The 19327-nt window shown below is 40.4% G+C and overlaps 1 protein-coding gene across 1 annotated transcript in view; it reads right to left on the reverse strand.

Moving 5' to 3' along the window:
- KIF24 (kinesin family member 24) overlaps positions 1-19327 on the reverse strand; it is a 49608-nt gene that overhangs the window by 18403 nt on the left and 11878 nt on the right. Inside the window, exons 4-7 of the mRNA XM_047065606.1 lie at positions 15207-15422; positions 11287-11374; positions 2740-2861; positions 1738-1843 (exon numbers count right to left, since the gene is read on the reverse strand). Of these exons, the coding sequence (XP_046921562.1) occupies positions 1738-1843; positions 2740-2861; positions 11287-11374; positions 15207-15422 (532 nt within the window). The remainder of the gene's footprint in view (positions 1-1737; positions 1844-2739; positions 2862-11286; positions 11375-15206; positions 15423-19327) is intronic.

Genomic DNA, 19327 nt, shown 5'->3' on the forward strand with positions numbered 1-19327 from the left:
ATTAAGCTGACACTTGAATTTTTCTCAATTCTTAAAAAATCACAAAGAGAGAAAAGCAGACATTCTGTACCTCCTGACATGTTCCTATAGGAAGTCTAAAAACTACCCATGAATTCTTGTCAAAAAACAGAACCCCAATCTCATCAAGCTTCTAGAACAGTGCTTTCCCAATAGAAATGTTAGCCACAAATGCAAATCATACGTGTAATTTAAAATTTCACATTAAAAAAAATGAAATTAATCTTTTTTTAAGTTTATTTATTTGAGAGAGAGAGCGTGCGTGCACATGCGCTCATGAGCAGGAGAGGGGCAGAGAGAATCCCAAGCAGGCTCCATGCTGCCAGCGCAGAGCTTGACATGGGGCTCAATCCCACGAACTTCAAGATCATGACCTGAACCAAAACCAAGAGTCCGATGCTTGGCTGAATGAGCCATTCAGGCACTCCAAATTAATCTTAATTACATGTTATGTAATCCAATACATCCAAAATGTTATTTCATTGTGTAATCAATATGAAAAATATTAATGAGATATTATGCCTGCTTCAAGATCCAGGGTGTATCTTACACTTAGAGCATATCTCAGTTCAGACTGGCTACGTTTGAAGTGCTCAATAGCCACATGTGGCGTAGTGGCTACTGTACTGTACAGCACAAACACAGATCTTAACCGCTTTACAGAAAATAGAGAGAACAGAGTGCCATGTTAAACATCAACATGGGGATGCAGTCAACCTAATCCAGAATGCAGGAAATCTTATAGGACAAGTGACCCAGTTTTCTTGAACAAATACATTGATATTAAAGAGAGAGAGAGAGAATGGAAGAACTGATATGGAATAAAAGAGACTATCAGAAATGATCCAAGGGTCCCGTTTGCATCTTGATTTGAACAAACCAACTGTGAAAAGCCATTTATGGGACAACTGGAGGAAGGATAACATTTACTAGATAATAGATAATATAACATAATTATTTCTTTAGGTGTGATAATGGCATTGCAGGTATATTTGAGAAAGTATGAGCCCTCATCTCCTTGAGATAATGAAATATTTGTGGAAGACATGACAGGATGACAGGATTTGCTTTACAATAATCCAAGGGAAGGGTTAGATTTTTCACATGTTGAAGCTGGGTGCAAGTATTTGGGAAGTCATTAAATGATTTATTCTACTTTTGTATGTTTGAAAACTTAATACAATCTAAAAATTTGATGAGAGGGAGAAAGCTTACCTAAGTTAACCATTTAGCAGCTGCAGAAATACTTGTGTGTTCCTTTGCTGAGAATCTGATTGGGCAGCCTCTGCCCAATTCCAACCTTGGAATTCCACTGCCAGACTCTAAGAGCATGCCCTTGCTCTACTGATTCCACCCAGCCACCCTCACCCACTCTGGCTGCATGTAAAGAGGGACAAAATCTCTCAGGAAGGATTTTTAAAAAATTTTTAAGTTTTTAATTGTTTGTTTATTTATTTTTGAGAGACAGAGAGAGAGGGAGGGAGGGAGGGAGGGAGGGAGGGAGGGAAAGAGAGGGAGGGAGGGGCAGGGGCAAAGAGAGTGGGAGACACAAAATCCGAAGCAGGCTCCAGGCTATGAGCCATCAGCAGAGCCTGACACGGGGTTCAAACTCATAGACCATGAGATCATAACCTGAACTGAAGTCGGACTCTTAACTGACTGAGCCACCCAGGTGCCCCTCAAGAAGGATTTTTAGATTAAAGTTGTCAAACAACTTACAGCCAGAAGACTCTGGTTTATTTCTGCACCTTCCATCTTTGTCTGTCTATCTGAGTCTCTGGCGTCTGCTGCTCTTTCACTGCCAGCCAAGTCAATAAAAGAGATCCTAGAGAAAAGACACAGCAAAGATAACTTCTTTGGGGCTTTGGTTTATTTTTACAACAGTCAGCATTTTGTGGCGGCAGGAAGAAATTAACACTGGCCCATCCTCAGGAAAGAAAAGACATTACTGTCAGCTTTCCAAAAGTATTTTAAGATCCTGATCTGTCAGCTGTTGATAACACTGTTCACTCAGACACTTCCATTGGTTTTAATCATTTGTGAGAAAGTATGACTAAAATTAATAAAACATTCTTCCCCCCCCAAAAAACCCGCCATTCTTCCCATAAAGCTAAATGACTGCAATGCAAATCACGTATGTGACCACTTAGATAATTAAATAGAAACTTCTGTGGGCTGCTTTCCAGCCAAAAAAAAAAAAAAAAAAGAAAGAAAGAAAAGAAAAGAAAAGAAAGAAAAGTTTAAAGAAAAAAAAAAGAAAAGAAAAAGACTCATTACTGAGAGGTGAGATAGGCTCATCCATCAGTGTGGCAGAGTTTGCTAAGATAGCACCAGAGAAGCAATGAATGTATTCAATTGTCTTATGGCTTCTTTCAAGAAGGCTAGATTAATTTTCTCTCCCCCCTCCCCCTTTTTTTTTTGGCCTGTAAGCTGAGATGCATTTCCTACTATTCCTTTGCTGATACTGTGTTTCATGTTAGAAGCAATCAATGTCCCTTTTAATAACTTAGGCTTGACCAACAATAGGTCATTACTTCATGGTTAATCAACTGATGGCACTTTAATACAATGATTTATTTCAGGGCTAACAACTCTACTCTGTATCCCTGATATTTATTAAAAACTCCATGGTGGCAGAGTGTTCTGTTGTTGATAACACATATTTCAAAGTCATGTTATGGAAAGGCAGACAATGCAGTTCCTTGCATATTTCCAGCTCACCTGCCAAATGTCCTCTTGGCTGAATCTTTGATCTGAATTTGGATGATAGCATGGGAGCGGGAGGAGTCTGCATTAACACCAGTGGCCCCAGTGCTGCGCTCCTTGCTGCCTTTCAGAATCACCTGAAAATAAAATCCATAGGGTGATTTCCCCAAGAAATAAAAAGGCCCTCTGGTTTCTAAGAGTTGGCTGAGAGCAATAGAGACCAGGCATATACCTTTGTCAGTACACTGCAGTCATTTTCCTTCTAAGCAGAAAGCTGCCTAAACATTAAATCATACAGAGTAAATACCCAACAGCAATGCAAACAATGTGGAATACTCACCTTGGGGGAGAACATTTAATAGCTGAAGAGCTAATTTACTTCTTGATCTCATAAACTCTTTTTTGTATCTTTGATAGATTTAGCCTGACTACAATCTCCAGGGCATGACTTGTCTCCAAAGCAAGGTCCCACAGTAGCCATCTATCTTAGTAACTAAAGCAAAGGACAGAAATGTGTATCACAGAATGACTAATACACAGGGAAGAAAAAGAGGGAGAGAGAGACAGAATCCCAAGCAGGCTCCACACTGTCAGCCTGTCAGCTCAAAGCCTGATGTGGGGCTTGAACTCACAAACCACGAGGTCATGACCTGAAATCCAGAGTTGGCTGCTTACCCTACTGAGCCACCCAGGTGCCCCTAGAATTGTATTTTAGAATCAAATTTAGAATATTTTAGATGCACTCATTTTGTAAATAGCTTGCTAAAAGTGTAATAGGTCTATCCGATGAATCTTTTTATAAAGAGAAGAACCTGTTAATTTATAACACTGTACTGTCAACTGCAGAGCTAGTATGTTACTGCTAATTAGAAATCATAAGAGTGACAGTAGTCCCTTACACTGGGTGTGGCAGGTCCCCCTGCCCTGCACTGCTAACTAAGCTCGGATGCTGGCTAGGCTGCTTCAGGCACATCTGTAACTGAACCACCTAGCTCAAATGTACTTCTTTATCCTGGCCTCTCTCCTGTCACTCTGACTTTGTGCGTACATAGACTAATGCAAGGATGATGTGTAATGTTCTTTTTATCAAACTTTTCTTTTTTCTCTATTAGAAAAGAAAGACATGCTTACTGTGGAAAACTTGGAAAATGTAGGAAAACTATCAAGAAGAAAATATATACCTCACATAAATCCAGAGTAAACAAGATTCTGGTGTATTTCCTTCTAGTTTTAGGGTTCTCACACCTCTTTTTGTTTTTTGCTTGTTGGTTTTGGTCTTTTACAAGCCCCACGAAGAGACAGGGGAGATCCTTTAAATCTCTACATTTGTATAAACAATATGCTTGATAAGGGAAGAAACAGAGAAGTTAGTGACTTACCCGAGGTCACATAGGTCAAATATCGTCAGGCTAGGGATAGAAGCCAGGTGGCCTCTGCCACGTGAGAGTAATGATGCTAGGGACACACAGCTGAGAAAGGCCTCAAGGCCTAGCTAGGCACAGCGGATACAGCAGATACAGACAGACGCTTAGAGGATGGTTTGTGGTTCACCCCCAGGGAAGTCAAGAAAAGTTGGCTTCTGGGGTTCTGTTATAAAGTTTTACACTTGGTTTTTCATGCACCTTGTCCACCTTATCCATCATGATGCATTAGGTACCTGTGAGTACATCCCAGAAAACCTAATGTGTTGAGGATACCTTTCCTGACTAATGACTTTTAGGGAAGGCATGAAGGATTTCTGGTTCTGGTTCAGTTTCCTCAGCTTCAGAAACAGGCTACAATCACCATGCCTTTCAGAAAGTGAAATAAAGCACCTGGGCTCTGACGAGTAAAAATGACTCCGTTTATAAAGATCATCAGATAGATCAACTTTTTTTTAATATTTATTTTTATTTTAAAAAATTTAAGTTTTTTTTTTTTTTTTTTTCTTTTGAGAAAGACAGAGACAGCACAAGCAGGGGAGGGGCAGAGAGGTAAAGAGAGAATCCCAAGCAGGCTCTATGCTGCCAGCACATATAGCCCGACACAGGGCTCAAACCCACAAAACCGTAAGATCATGACCTGAGCTGAAACGAAGAATCAGACACTTAACCGACTGAGCCATCTATGTGTCCCAATGTTTATTTATTTTTGAGAGAGAACAGGAGTGAGGGAGGTGCAGAGAGATGGGGACAGAGAAGTGGGCTTCATGCTGGTAGCAGAGAGCCTGATGTGGGTCTCGAACGCACAGCCCTGAGATCAAGAGTTGCATGCTCCACTGACTGAGCCAGTCAGGTGCCCCAAGAACAAACATTTTTGTGTAAACTTCCAAAACTTTATTTCTTTTCAGAAATGTAAAACAGAGTTTCCTGGGGAAATAGAGCTTTGCAGATCAACATGAGACTCCACGGGCTCCCCAGTACAAGTGAACCAAAAAGAAAAAAGAAGAAGAAAAGGGAAAAACAAAATATTTGGGGGAAAATGCAAGTCTAGGAGCCAAGCAAAAATAGTGCAATCAACTGAAAAATCAGTAGGCTTCCTTTTCCTTTACCACTTCCTCCTTCTTGAATTCTTCCTTCTGTAACTAAAGTCTATTGGGCAAATTTCTAAATCTAGGTCCTTTAGACAAAACATGTTATGTGAGTAGTGAAATGGGGAACTGCCACCAAAGAAACTAAAGACAACGGCTCAATTCTGTTGCCTGGGTAACATTCAGGGACATTATTAATAAAGACTATTAATAAGAACAGATGTGGCGAATTGAACTAGTGTCACACCAACCATTTTCTATATGTTATCTCATTTCCTCCTGTATCATCCAACCCAATCATCTACTATCATCCACATGTTTCAGGCTCAGAAAGGGAAAGGACATGCTGAAGGATACATGGCACCAGGACCCACCTCTGTATGGTTATAAGGCTTTAATCACTAAGGTTTCTGTGCATATACTGAAGGAGGGCTAGGAGCATGTCAGTAGCATAGGCACTGTGTGCATAGTAAGTCTCTACCACTGGCATACAACCGAGGCTCATCTAGGGGGAAGCTTTTGCCATGTGGGCCTCCGTTACCAATTGCGATTAGGGCAATGATAAAATATGAAACAGGTTTATGAGAAGTTTGAGAATGGATGCCCATAAGTACATAAAGTGGCTATCGAAATGACTTAAAAATCTGTAAATCTGGGGCGCCTGGGTGGCTCAGTCGGTTAAGCGGCCAACTTCGGGTCAGGTCATGATCTCTCGGTCCGTGAGTTCAAGCCCCGCGTCGGGCTCTGTGCTGACAGCTCAGAGCCTGGAGCCTGTTTCAGATTCTGTGTCTCCCTCTCTCTGACCCTCCCCCATTCATGCTCAGTCTCTCTCTGTCTCAAAAATAAATAAACGTTAAAAAAAATCTGTAAATCTCTACAACTGAAAAAATACCCATCAATTCCCTGACAGAAGAAATCTTGATTCCACAACTGAGAAATGTGAGGAGTCAGTGCGTCCTCGGTAAAGGCAGGGAAGACCTGGTGTCTGCATTGTTAAGACCAGGTAATAAAATACACTTGAAGGAGAGAGTTCCTGGAAGAAGGACAATCCTGTGGGAAAAATACGGCTGCTAGTTGTGCAGGCATGCAAGTGGCCATGCCTGAGTGAACCTGAGGGTGATCTGTGAGCGTGACACTCAAAGATGACACCTGAGGGTGACACTTGAGCAAACACATGGGTGATACTTGAGCGAGCATGTACAGTAACACCTGAGAAAGTGCAACACCTGAGTTAGCAAGTGCTGTTGTTTCGAGTCAGTAAATGTTCATGAGGGCATCCATAATTTATATCAACTTTCCATCTTGATCTCAGCTGACTTCTTGTAGACTGAGAGTATCGATGGTGATGATATAAAACACTGACTAACAGGAAACTTCTTTCTGCTTTTTTTTTTTTAGTTAATTTTTTGAGAGAGAGAGAGAGAGAGAGAAAAAAAAAACAGGGGAGGGGCAGAGAGAGAGGGAGAGAGAGAATCCCAAGCAGGCTCTGTAGTCAGCACACAGCCCGATACAGGGCTCAAACTCACAAACCATAAGATCGTGACCTGAGCCGAAATCAAGAGTCAGATGCTCAACCAACTGAGCCACCCAGGTGGCTTTTCTTAGGAAAGATATCTTAAGATAGAGCAGTACCATAAACTCTTCCAAAGGTAGTGGGAGTGATATGACACCAGACTGCCCATTAACACAATTATGGCCATAGCTAAGGGAAAGGGACCTCCTCCTAAACATCTCTTCCTTTCCCATTCAGTTGGTTAAATCTTCAGGGATAAAGGCATCATGGGCAGTAACTCTCCTGTCAAATGAAGGAATGGCTGGGGGAGGTGGGAGCAAGAGAACCACAGGAAACAGGAATATAAGAAACAATTTTCTTAGGACTCCACAATGGAGGGCACTCTGGACAGGTTAACAATGGTCACAATCTTGGGGCACCTGGGTGGCTTAGTCGGTTGGGCAACCAACTTCACTCAGGTCATGATGTCACAGATCGTGAGCTCGAGCCCCGCATCAGGCTCTGTGCTGACAGCTCAGAGCCTGGAGCCTGGTTCAGATTCTGTGTCTCCCTTTCTCTCTGCCCCTCCCCCACTCATGTTCTATCTCTCTCCTTCAAGAGTAAAAAAACATTAAAAAAAAAAAAAAAAAAGAATGGTCACAATTTCAGGGAACCTGGGTGGCTCAGCTGGTTAAGTGTCTGACTTTGGCTCAGGTCGTGATCTCATGGTTCATGAGTTCAAGCCCCGCTCAGGCTTTCTGCTGTCAGTGCAGAGTCTGCTTCAGATCCTCTGTCCCCCTCTCTTTACCCCTCCCCTGCTCTCTCTCAAAAATAAACAAACATTGGGAAAAAAAAAAAAAAGGGGCGCCTGGGTGGCTCAGTCAGGTAAGTGTCTGACTTCGGTCTGGGTCTTGCGGTTTGTGAGTTCCAGCCCCATACTGGGCTCTGTGCTGACAGCTCAGAGCCTGGAGCCTGCTTCAGATTCTGTGTCTCCCTCTCTCTGCCCCTCCCCCGCTCATGCTCTGTCTCTGTCTCTCAATAATAAATAAAAGTTAAAAAAAAAAAAAAAAAAAGAATGGTCACAATCTCAGGGAAGCCCCTTCAACACATCACACAAACTTTTGTTGCGCACTTGATTTTACAATTCCTAGAAAGGGGCCCTTGGCTCTTAAGTAACTCTAAAATAGCCACACTCATGTGCTATCCTCAGATGTTTTATCCCAGGACTTAAGAATATAATAGTCACACAAATATGAGGTCTCAGCCCTTAAGCAAAATTTACTTATTTGTCCTAGGAAAAAGAAACTGTTAGAAAAAGACATCAGTGGTGGGCCACCCTGCCATTTCATACACCCAAATCCCTAGAAAGGTGTATTGTGAAGCTGTTCTAAAGGAACGTCTGGTCAAGTACCTGGCCTGTCCTTCTAGCCTTCTTTCTTTGACTCTAGCCAGGCCTGCTACTAAAAGAATACTGTAAGGATGATTATAATGGCTGCAGGCTGCATGTCAGAATCATGTGGAGAGCATTTAAAATGACATATACCTTCATACATTGCTGCTGGGAATGTAAAATGGTACAGCCACTTTGGAGAACAGTTTGGCAGTTCCTCAAAAAGTATGACCCAGCAATTCCATTCCTAGGCATAGACTCAAGAGAACTGAAGACATACGTCCACACAAAAACTTGTACTATAAATGTTTATAGCAGTATTATTCATAACAGTGCTTCTATAAAAGTAAAAACAACCTCTGTGTCTATTAACTAATGAATGGATGAATAAAATATGAATAATATGGGGCACCTAGGTGGTTCAGTCGATTGAATGTCTGACTCTTGATTTCAGCTCAGGTCATGATCCCAGGGTCGTGGGATCAAGCCCTATGCTGGGGTCTGAGCTAAGCATGGAGATTGTTTGAGATTCTCTCTCCCATTGCCCCTCTCCCCCACTCACAAGCTCGCTCTCTCTTTCCCTCTCTAAAATATATATATATATATATATATATATATATATATATATATATATACATATATATATATATATGAATAATGTATCCATAATAGAATATTATTCAGCCATAAGAATGAATGAAAGTACTTTCATATGCTACAACATGGGTGAGCTTTGAAAATCTGTTAAGTGAAAGAAACCAGAGACAAAAGGTTGCATATTGTAGGATTCCATATATGCTATGGCCAAAATAGGCAAATTCAAAGAGACAGAAATTAGTGGCTGCAAGGCCTGGAGGCAAAGGAAATACGGAGCAACTGCTACTGGTACAGGGTTTCATTCTGAAGTGATGAAAATGTTCTGGAATTAGAGGAGATGGCTGCACAACTTTCTGAATATACTTTAAAAATCACTTAACTGCATATTTTAAAAGGGTGATTATTTTATGTGGATTATATTTTAATAAGAAAATTATATTTAAAAACACTGAAGCATACACTTTAAAAAGGTGAATTTTATGGTATGTGACCAATATTTCAGTTCAGGATAACACTAATATCTACATCTAGGCCTGACTGATTTAAAAGATTCTGATTTCATTGACCTCAGAGTCAAGTAAGCATTTAAAGACACTGCGGTGAAACTAGAAAGGCAAGCCACAGAATGACACAACATGTTTATGACACAAAAAACTAACAAATGACTCACATTTGTATATACACATCAGTAAGAAAAAGAGAGACAACCCCAAAATGAGGAAAAGACCCTAACTGGCATTCCCCAAAGAGGAAACCCATAAGATAAATTAAAAATATGAAAAGCTATTCAATTTATTTCTCAATCAGCAAAATGCAAAATAAAACTACAATGAGATACAATTAAACAATTCCAGACTGGCAAAAATTTGAAAATCAACAGGAAGTCTTGGCAAGGATGAAGAACAATGGGATTGCTCATACACCACTTGTGGTAGCATACAGAGCTTTGGAAAGCTAATGAAGTGGAAGATCTGCACGTCCTCACAACTAGAACTGTACCGGAACACAGGTATAAGGACATTTCACAGTTACAATGTTCAGAAGAGCCCCCCAAATAGAAACAACCCCAGCTGTCCATTAACAGAATGGTTAAAAGGTGGTATATTCATATGATTGAACACTATATAGCAAATAAGAACAAAACTACAGCCATGTGCAAAAACATAGACTGAACTCAAAAGCATAATGATGAGCAAAAGAAGACAAATAATATGGTGTGATTCTATTCATAAAAGTTAAAAAACAGGTGCACAGTAAGTTATATAGTTAATGGATGAATACATAAGTGGTAAAACTATAACAAAGAACAAGAAAGTGATTTAGCATAAATGTCAGGAGTACAGGGGACTGTGACTGGCAAGTTGTATAGGGGTTTATGGGGTGCTGAAATGTTCTATTTCTTAATCTGGGTAACTGATTATGAAAGTGGTTGTTTCTTTATTCTATACTATACTACACTATACACATTCAGGCTTTAAGCATATTTCTGTATAGGCTATTTTTCACAATAAAGTGATCTAAGTGGTTGAGGAGCACTGCATTAAAGGACAATTCAACAAAAATATATTTGTACATAAATTAATAAATTCCCAGAAAAGGAAAAAAAAATGATTTTAAACCGTTTGAACAGTGGATATCTCAGTGGGGAGTAGGGAGTTTTATACAGTAAGTTGGAAGTGGCCTGTATTCTTCTATCTTCTTACATATTTTTGCAAGGTTTGTATCTAGTAATGAGCAAGTGTTAAAAGATAACTTTTTAGAAGTTTTTTCAAATTTATTTGAGAGAGAGACAGACAGTGCCCCTAAAAGAACTTTTCATGAAAGATTTGGAAATGTCTTTGGAAGGATATACAAAAAAACTTGCCTCAGTTTTAAAAGGGAATAGAAGGGATATTTTTATTGTACCTCTTGAATTCTGAACCCATGTGAAAATTACTATTAAAAAAAATTTTTTTTAAGTAATTTCTGCACCCAATGTGGGGCTCAAACTCATGACCCAGAGATCAAGAGTCACATGCTCTACTGAGTCAGTCAAGTGCCCCATACCCATTAAAATTTTTACCTAAAAGTAAGAATATTTCGGGGCACCTGGGTGGCTCAGTCAGTTAAGTGTCCAACTCTTGACTCCAGCTCATGGTCTCACGGTTTGTGAGTTCAAGCCGCACATTAGGTTTCTGTGCTGACAGTGTGGAGCCTGCTTGGGATTCTCTCCCTCTCCCTCTATCTGCCCCTCCCCTGCTGACTCTCTCTCTCTCAATATAAGTAAATAAACTTAAAAAAAGAATATTTCTCTCCAGTAGCTTTTCCCACTACCATAGATATACACATTAGCAGTCTGTCAAACTAGCACAAGAGTAGCCTCTCATGCACAAGGTTCTCCCACACACTCTGTGGCACTTAGACAACAACCCTGTACAGAAAGGAGCTATCCTCTTAGAGGACTCACATTTTACAAATGTTAGGTAGCATGCTTGTCATGGCCCTCTGGCTAAATTCCATTATTCTTGCTAGATAGCAAAATGAATTCTTTCCCTGTACTTAGGTTACTATCATGGGGTAGTAAGGAAGAGTTACCTCTAAGAGGAGCTCCACACTGTCCACCTGAAGCTCTTGCAGTCCCACTATCTGTACCACGTGGTTGCTATCTTCTCTTGCAAAGAGCCTGCAGACACAAGAACATGGTTGGTACAGCAGACCTGCTATAATGGACTTTGTTCTTACCTCCCCAGAAACCTTCCACCATTTCCCTATTAGGTAGCAGTTCTGTTATTTGAGTGAGATTGATGTGTATCCTCCCCGCCCCCCTCGCACACCTCCTGATCACAGCCCTGGGCTTCAGAGATGGTCCTTGACTATTGTAAACAAATCAACATCTTTGGCTACAATTAAAAGAATGAACATATAATGCAGACATATGCCAATCAACAGATGGTATATTCCTGGCTTTAGTGATTGGTTCAGGAGTGGATATGGGATCTCTGCTGGTCCAATCAAAATAGTTCTTGTCTCTGGTCGTTAGGTGCCTGGGGATGAGGTGCTGGTGCTCTTTCTGGAAGTGAAAGTATGTGGCCCTGGGAGCAGTGGCAGCCATTCCGTATCTGCTAGAGGGCCAATTTTGAAAGCTAACATCATAGAAGGTAGAGCAGAGAGATGTACAGAAACTGGGTTCTACTCTATTTCCAACATAAGGAGTCTTCATATATCTTCCAAGGGAGGAAGGAAGAGCTGGTGCTATAACTGAATTTCTCAGGCCTATGTATAAGGCTATGGTCTATCATCATCATTAAACCAGATATATCAAGGGGCATATATTGAATCTATCAAAGACTCAAAGATTATTTTTCTCCCTTAATAAGATACTGATTAAGGTTAAGAATGGAATTCCACTTTATACCCAAAAAAGGAAATGATTTTCTCAAAAATGTTTTCTTAGTTTGTTTCACCCCAAATTTCCAAATTTTTACAGAACAACTGGAGAAAAACAGCTTCACCAATCCCCATGACCTATCAGAAACTAATTCTATTAGAACGGTCAGGCTTCTGGAATAAAAGAGGGATCAAGCTTTCAGAGCCCTCAGGTCATTCCTAAACATACAGGCCCTATGCCCTGAGCTCACCCCAGAACAGTTCCTAATGGACAGCCCAAAATGTACTTCTAGCTTTTTAAATTCTATAAGCCAGAAATGTATTTCTATCACTTTTTATGCAAGGCTATAAAAACAATTTATCCTCTACTTTAAGAGTTAATTTGTGGGGGGGGGGGTTGCTGGGGGGCTCAGTCAGTTGGTTTGGCTTCTGACTCTTGATTTCAACTCAGGCCATGATCTCACCATTCGTGAGTTTGAGCCCCGAGTTGGGCTCTGTGCTGACAGTGCAGAGCTTGCTTGGGATTCTCTCTCTCCCTCTCTCTCTGTCCCTCCCCCACCTCTCAAAATAAATAAACTGAAAAGAATGCAAATATACAGGGCAATATATCTGAGTCATTCATTAAAGAACCGCACTCACAAATAACTAGATATCCTGACTGTCCCTTCACCCAAAGAAACCAACAAACCAGACACAGACAGACAGACACACACACACAGCACAACAGCTTTTATCCCCTTGCCGACTGTTCTTTAAACAAAGAGGACTTCAACTTCCTGCATTTTGACCTCAAACTTTCTAAATGATTAAGTTCATTCCAGCGTATCATACTCTTAACTCTGGGGAAAGACCCTGCCCCAGAAGGGAACACAAACTACCCCCTCAAGCGATAAAGGACTGTCCCAAGCCAGCAAGACTCTATCCGTGATTGGCCCTAAGACAATGATCAACTTGACTTCACTGCCCACCTGCACAAACCCATTGACCTTCGTCCCACTTTCTCCTTATATAAACCTAGAAGTATTTTCGGCACCTTGGAGGCAATCTTTGAAATGTTAGTCCGTTGTCTTCCTGGTGGTAGCCCCACTGAACTAAATTCCTTTCTTGTTTCACCACTACTTGTTTCTTTGCCTTTGGATTTTGTTGGTGGCTAGTGGTTGAACCTGGTCTGTTTGAGACCTCCAGAGCCAGATGCTCTTGCCAGTATCCAGCTACATTCTGACTGGAAAGGTCTCCTAAGTAATAGTGTTGGGGCCTTGGAAGAGAAGCTGTGATTGAACTAACTTGAGGCTTCAAAAACCAACAGAGGGTAATAAAGAAAAGCAACTCTTCTCCAAACCAAACCTAGAGCAGAACCCTCCTTTATTTGGCAGTTGCTGTGTCAGGACTAAACCCTGAACACCTGTACATCCTCTGAATTGTGGCATACCTAAAGGTCCCCTTTTCTTGGAATAGTCCACAGATGGTGGTCTGCCTAAGCCCAGTTGATGGCTTCTCCAGTTTCACTACTCAATACTCTTATAGGTAACAAAGGCAAGCTGAGAGCATAGTACAAGCTAACACCCCCACCCCCATCCCCCAGGTGGGATTTGTAAAACATTCCTTAGGCACTCTTGGCTGCCCAAGAACAAAGGAAAGGGAAAAACAAATGGTTAACTGATAGAGATCATCATGCAGGACAAGAGTTTGCATCAGTTTGCAACTGTCTTAATAATTTACAAGTAAAAAGGCAATCTCCAGAATCCTATGGACTCAATTTCCTAGAGCCCTAACCTCATTCTCCCCTCCACAGGACAGAAAATCTTATATAATCAGTCACTCTTCCCAACCCCAGTGCAGCTCTTTCTGCCACGGGTCCTGTCCTCGTGCTTTAATAAAACCACCTTTTTGCACCAAAGACATCTCAAGAGTTCATTCTTGGCCATCTTGGCTCTGGACCCCAACCCTTCAAACATCAGCACCTTTGGCATGGGGGCCTGCCCTATCACACTCTACTGAACTCAGATGCTCTTCTAGCCCAACCCCCATTCCAGTGTTTGCCTGGAATTTGCACATCCTTTTGGACAGCTCTGTAGGGGCTTGGATACCTTTGCTGGGGGCTAGTTTCTGTCACTGATTTAGTTTCCCCAGCCTACCACCATGCTCTGCCCCAATTCCCTTCTCTCCACTTGTGACTGCTCCCAACATGTCACAGTTCTGGTTAATTCGGTTATGACACTCTTTTATCTTTCCACCTCCCCTATTCCATCTCTCCTCCTTATCCTCCCAGTCAGTCGGTACCTTCACAACTTTGTTTCCTGCTCAGTTAAAGTCAGCTCTTTCAACCTAAACAAAACTTTAGGCCAGAAAAATACAATAGGATTTAAATCCATTTCTAAGTTACTGTATTATGTTTCAAGGGCAACAGTTTAAGACTTAGAAGAGTTAGAAGTCTAATGTGAAGAAGAGAGATGTATCTAAAAAAAAAAATTTTTTTTTTTAACGTTTATTTATTTTTGAGACAGAGAGAGACAGAGCATGAATGGGGGAGGGTCAGAGAGAGAGGGAGACACAGAGTCTGAAACAGGCTCCAGGCTCTGAGTGGTCAGCACAGAGCCCGACGCGGGGCTCGAACTCACGGATCGTGAGATCATGATCTGAGCCAAAGTCGGACACTTAACCGACTGAGTCACCCAGGCTCCCCGAGATGTATTTTTTTTTAACTGATCTCAGAAAATTATCATTAAGTTTACCCTAAGATTATTGAGGAAAAAAAATAAGAGAAAGCAAGAAACATTATTTATAGTTCTTCCAATGTAATAATAGGCAAAAGAATAGAAAGGTATTTAAGTACATGTTGATATCCTGATTTCCTGAAATCATCACCCTTTTGCAGATCAAAGTAAAAGGGATAGTCTTTTGATAAACATACGGATATAGATCACTTAAAAAATACTAATGGAAGGCTAATTTGCATTCTTTTCTAGCTGAACTGATTTAAAAAATATTCATCTAATTCAGGAGACTCATCTCAGAAAAGGGCACTAATATAATAAGACCTTGTATTAAATCCCATGATCATCAATTCTGTGGACCCTCGCTTAAAACAATGATGAACAGATTTGTGGTTTCCCATTCATAACCAGTACCTTTTTCTTCTATTTAAGAGGTCATAAAGCTGTCCACAGTAGATTTCATAGAAGCTGATCCACACAAAGAGGTGCCTTTTTGGCTGGGACACTTCTAGTTGCCTGAAGATCTCTTTGGCAGCCAGAGCATAGAGTCCTGGGTTCTGATGAGTTCCTATCATGGTGTAGGTCTTCCCAGCACCTGTCTGTCCATATGCGAAGCAAGTGGCATTCCCTCTAGGGGAAAAAAATCATTCGTATAACATATACACTAAGAGAAATGTTAATCTACATACAGATTTTTCATGACCAAAGTCAGGTAGAAACAGAATCCTGTTTATAGCTGACAAAATTCAGCTATGAGCATACAATCCTTTAGGGAGAGGAGGGCTTTACATGATAAAAACACAGGAAGAGGAAAAAACATTCTTAAAGCAGCACATGAGTTTTTTAATAGGAATTTTTCATGGAACTGGTTATATGATAAGACAAGTCTGGAAGCAAATAAGAATTCCATGCTAGATGTCCTACAGAATCTAAGAGATGATTTTGTCTTAATCCGAAAAAGCTTGATGAAAGAAGTAATAGAGAATTAAAATAAATACAAAAATAACAGAAGACCATATGATTAACAGGGTGGTAATGACTACTCATATAAATATTAATGAAGTTTAGATGTGAATAAGCAAGATATTTGAGGAAGGACTCACAGAAGGGTTTTTCTAAGAGCCTCAGTTTTCACTTTCATTAATAAATTAATTAGTTACTTGATTTCTAAGATCCCTTCTAGCTCTGACACCATGTGGTTCTAAGTAAGAATCACTATTCTTGCATGTAGGGTGGGTATGTGCATGGGTATGAGTGTGAAGAACTGCAGAATAAAAGGTGCAGAGGAGAGCTGGGAAACTATCCTGCCAATCACCGCATGTTTTTGGAGGAGCTAGAGGCCAAGATTACCTGAGTATTGGAGGCTCAACTATGTAGTACAGAGTAGAAAATGAACAATGTTAAGTAATAAGCAGCTATTGCAGACTCTTGAACAGGAAATTGCATGGAGATTAATGATAAAAGTAGCTACTTGCAGTAAGAAAAAAGTCTGTGAATACACAGAAGTAAGGGAACACTGGAGGTGGGCAGAGAGAAGAACATGAAGAAAGAGGCCTGAAGCCAGAAAGAAACCCAAGAACAAGTAATAGGACAACAGCAAAGGAACCATATAAGTGTGAGAATAAAGAGATGGTAGCTAATCAGATTTAAGCTGTTTGAGCAGAGACCAGGTACTCCTTGTCTTTTGAATCCAGGCTCCCAGTAGTATGGGCATTTGAATACACTAGCAGAGGCACAGATAGGAAAGGATTAATGGAGGAAAATGTAAACACATTGCAGAGGATTTAGTAGAATGAGGGGCACCTGGGTGGCTCAGTGGATTGAGTGGCTGACTCTTGATTTCTGTTGAAGTCATGATCCCAGGATCAAGCCCTGTGCTGGGGTCCACACTAAGTGTGGAACCTGCTTAAGATTCTCATTCTCTCTCTGTCTCCCTCTCTCTCCCCCCCCCCTCCCCCCTGCTCATGCTCTCTCTCTCTAAAATAAAAAAAAAAAAGATTTAGCAGAATGAGAGTAAAGAATAATATCTACCTTATCTTCTGAACATTTTAGTGATGATCTTTTTGAAAAACAACAATATGGGCATGAAAAATCTCTTATTACACTTTGCATAATGGATGCACTTAACTTGTAGCTCTCTTGTTTTTTAACTGGTACTGTCCTAACATTCAAATTCTAACTTTACAAACTTGCTCTCTTAAAAAGTACTCCCTAAATTTGATATATAAGAAATCAAACCTGAAAGGCATTTCACTTTTTCAGCCTACTTAGAATTAAAAAAATTTTAATGACTGCTATTAAACAACAATAAAAAGAAAACAGACAAACAAAAAAGGGGCAAATGAAGGTATCTGAATGGCAATAAGCACATGAAAAGATTCTCAGTATCATTAGGCATTTTGAAATTCAAATTCAAAGCACAATGAGATAAAGTTACATACCTATTAGATTGGCTAAAATAAGACTGACAATACCAAATATGGTGAGGATGTAGAAATGCAATTCACACACATTGCTGTTGGGAATACAAAATGGTGTGAGAAAAACTGTTTGACACTTTTTTTTCTTTTTCAACGTTTATTTATTTTTGGGACAGAGAGAGACAGAGCATGAACGGGGGAGGGGCAGAGAGAGAGGGAGACACAGAATCGGAAACAGGCTCCAGGCTCTGAGCCATCAGCCCAGAGCCTGACGCAGGGCTCGAACTCCCGGACCGCGAGATCGTGACCTGGATGAAGTCGGATGCTTAACCGACTGCTCCACCCAGGCGCCCCTGACACTTTCTTATAAACACACACATATCCTAAGACCCAGAAATTCCATGTCTAGGTTTCACCCAAGATGAATGAAAACATGTCCAAGAATCAAAGACTTGTACAAGAATGTTCATACAGCTTTATTCATAATAGTCCAAAACTGGAAACAACCCAAATATCCATCAACAGGAGAATGGATAAATTATGGTATATTCATAGAAAGGAATATTAGTAATAAAAACTACAGATACATGTACTAATATCAAAAAACATTATGCTAAGCCAAAGAAGCCAAGCATAAAAGAACACATATGGGAATGATTCTACTTCTGTGACATTCTAGAACAGGCGAAAACAAATATATAGTGACAGAAAGCAGGTCAGTGGTTATATAAGACCTGAGGGTAGAGGTGGAGGACACAAGGGGACACAAGAGAACTTTCTGGGGTAACGGAAATGTTCTGTATCTTGTTCAAGGTATTGGTTACTTGGATATATACAACTACTAAAACTCATGAAACTTGAATACTTCTTAAGATCTGTACATCTAACTGTATGTGAATTATACCTCAATATTTTTAAAGTTATAAAAATTATTTTTAAAAAAGTCAAGGGGCACCTGGGTGGCTCAGCTGGTTAAGCATCCAACTTCGGCTCAGGTCATGATCTCACCGTTCGTGGGTTCGAGCCCCGCACCAGGCTCTGTGCTGACAGCTTGGAGCCTGTAGCCCGCTTTATATCCTGTGTCTCCCTCTCTCTCTGCCCCTCCCCTGCTTGAGCTCTGTCTCTCAAAAATGAATAATTGTTTAAAAAAAAAAAAAAGTCAAAATACTCTGGGGCACCTGGGTGGCTCAGTCAGTTAAGTGTTTGACTCTTGATTTTAGTTCAGGTCATGATCTCACTGTTTATGAGTTGAAGTCCCACATTGGGCTCCATGCTGGCAGTGTGGAGCCTACTTAAAGTTATCTCTCTCCCACTCTCTCTGCCCCTCCCCAGCTTGTGTGCACTTTCTCCCTCTCAAAAAAAAAAAAAAGTCAACTCATTTAAAAAATAAATAAATAGGGGTGCCTCGGTGGCTCAGTCAGGCGTCCAACTTCAGCTCAGGTCATGATCTCACAGTTGGTGGGTTCGAGCCCTGCATGGGGCTCTGTGCTGACAGCTCAGAGCCTGGAGCCTGCTTCAGGTTCTGTGCCTCCCCCTCTCTCTGCCCTTCCCCCACTCGCACTCTGTCTCTTGAAAATAAATAAATGTTAAAAAAAATTTTTTAAATAAATAAACAAAATTAAAAAGTCAAAATACTCTGGTATCAGTGATTACAGCAGACCATTTGGCATTTTCTATCAATACATGCCTATATTTTGAATATACAACAGGGCTCCCTAATGCCTTTTCTATCCCATTTATATGTTTATTTAAAGTGTGATTATTTCAAAATTAAAAAAAATACATCTATAAAGAACAGATGACAGTCACTTACCTATCCCACTCCAATGAAAAAGGTAACTGAACTATATATCCAGAATACATAATTCCTGTTATCAAAAGTTCAAACTATAACCACTTAAACCTTTTTATTCTGAAGACTTTGATGAAAGTATATTGCTAACATTTTTCCTGAAAATTTCTAAATGCTTGGTAACTCCTATAGAGATAAGGCACTCTTTAACAGAGTCTAAATTCACCAGATTAAGACACAAATTCATGTTTAATTAAAAAACTGAAAAATGTAAGTGATGTTTATAAAGAAATATGATTATGGAGAAGAGAAAATATGAAGCA

The sequence above is a fragment of the Lynx rufus genome, unplaced genomic scaffold (assembly GCF_022079265.1).
Source record: "Lynx rufus isolate CCGP_SWC_20201006 ecotype Redwood Valley unplaced genomic scaffold, mLynRuf1.p SCAF_10, whole genome shotgun sequence".
NCBI lineage: Eukaryota > Metazoa > Chordata > Mammalia > Carnivora > Felidae > Lynx > Lynx rufus.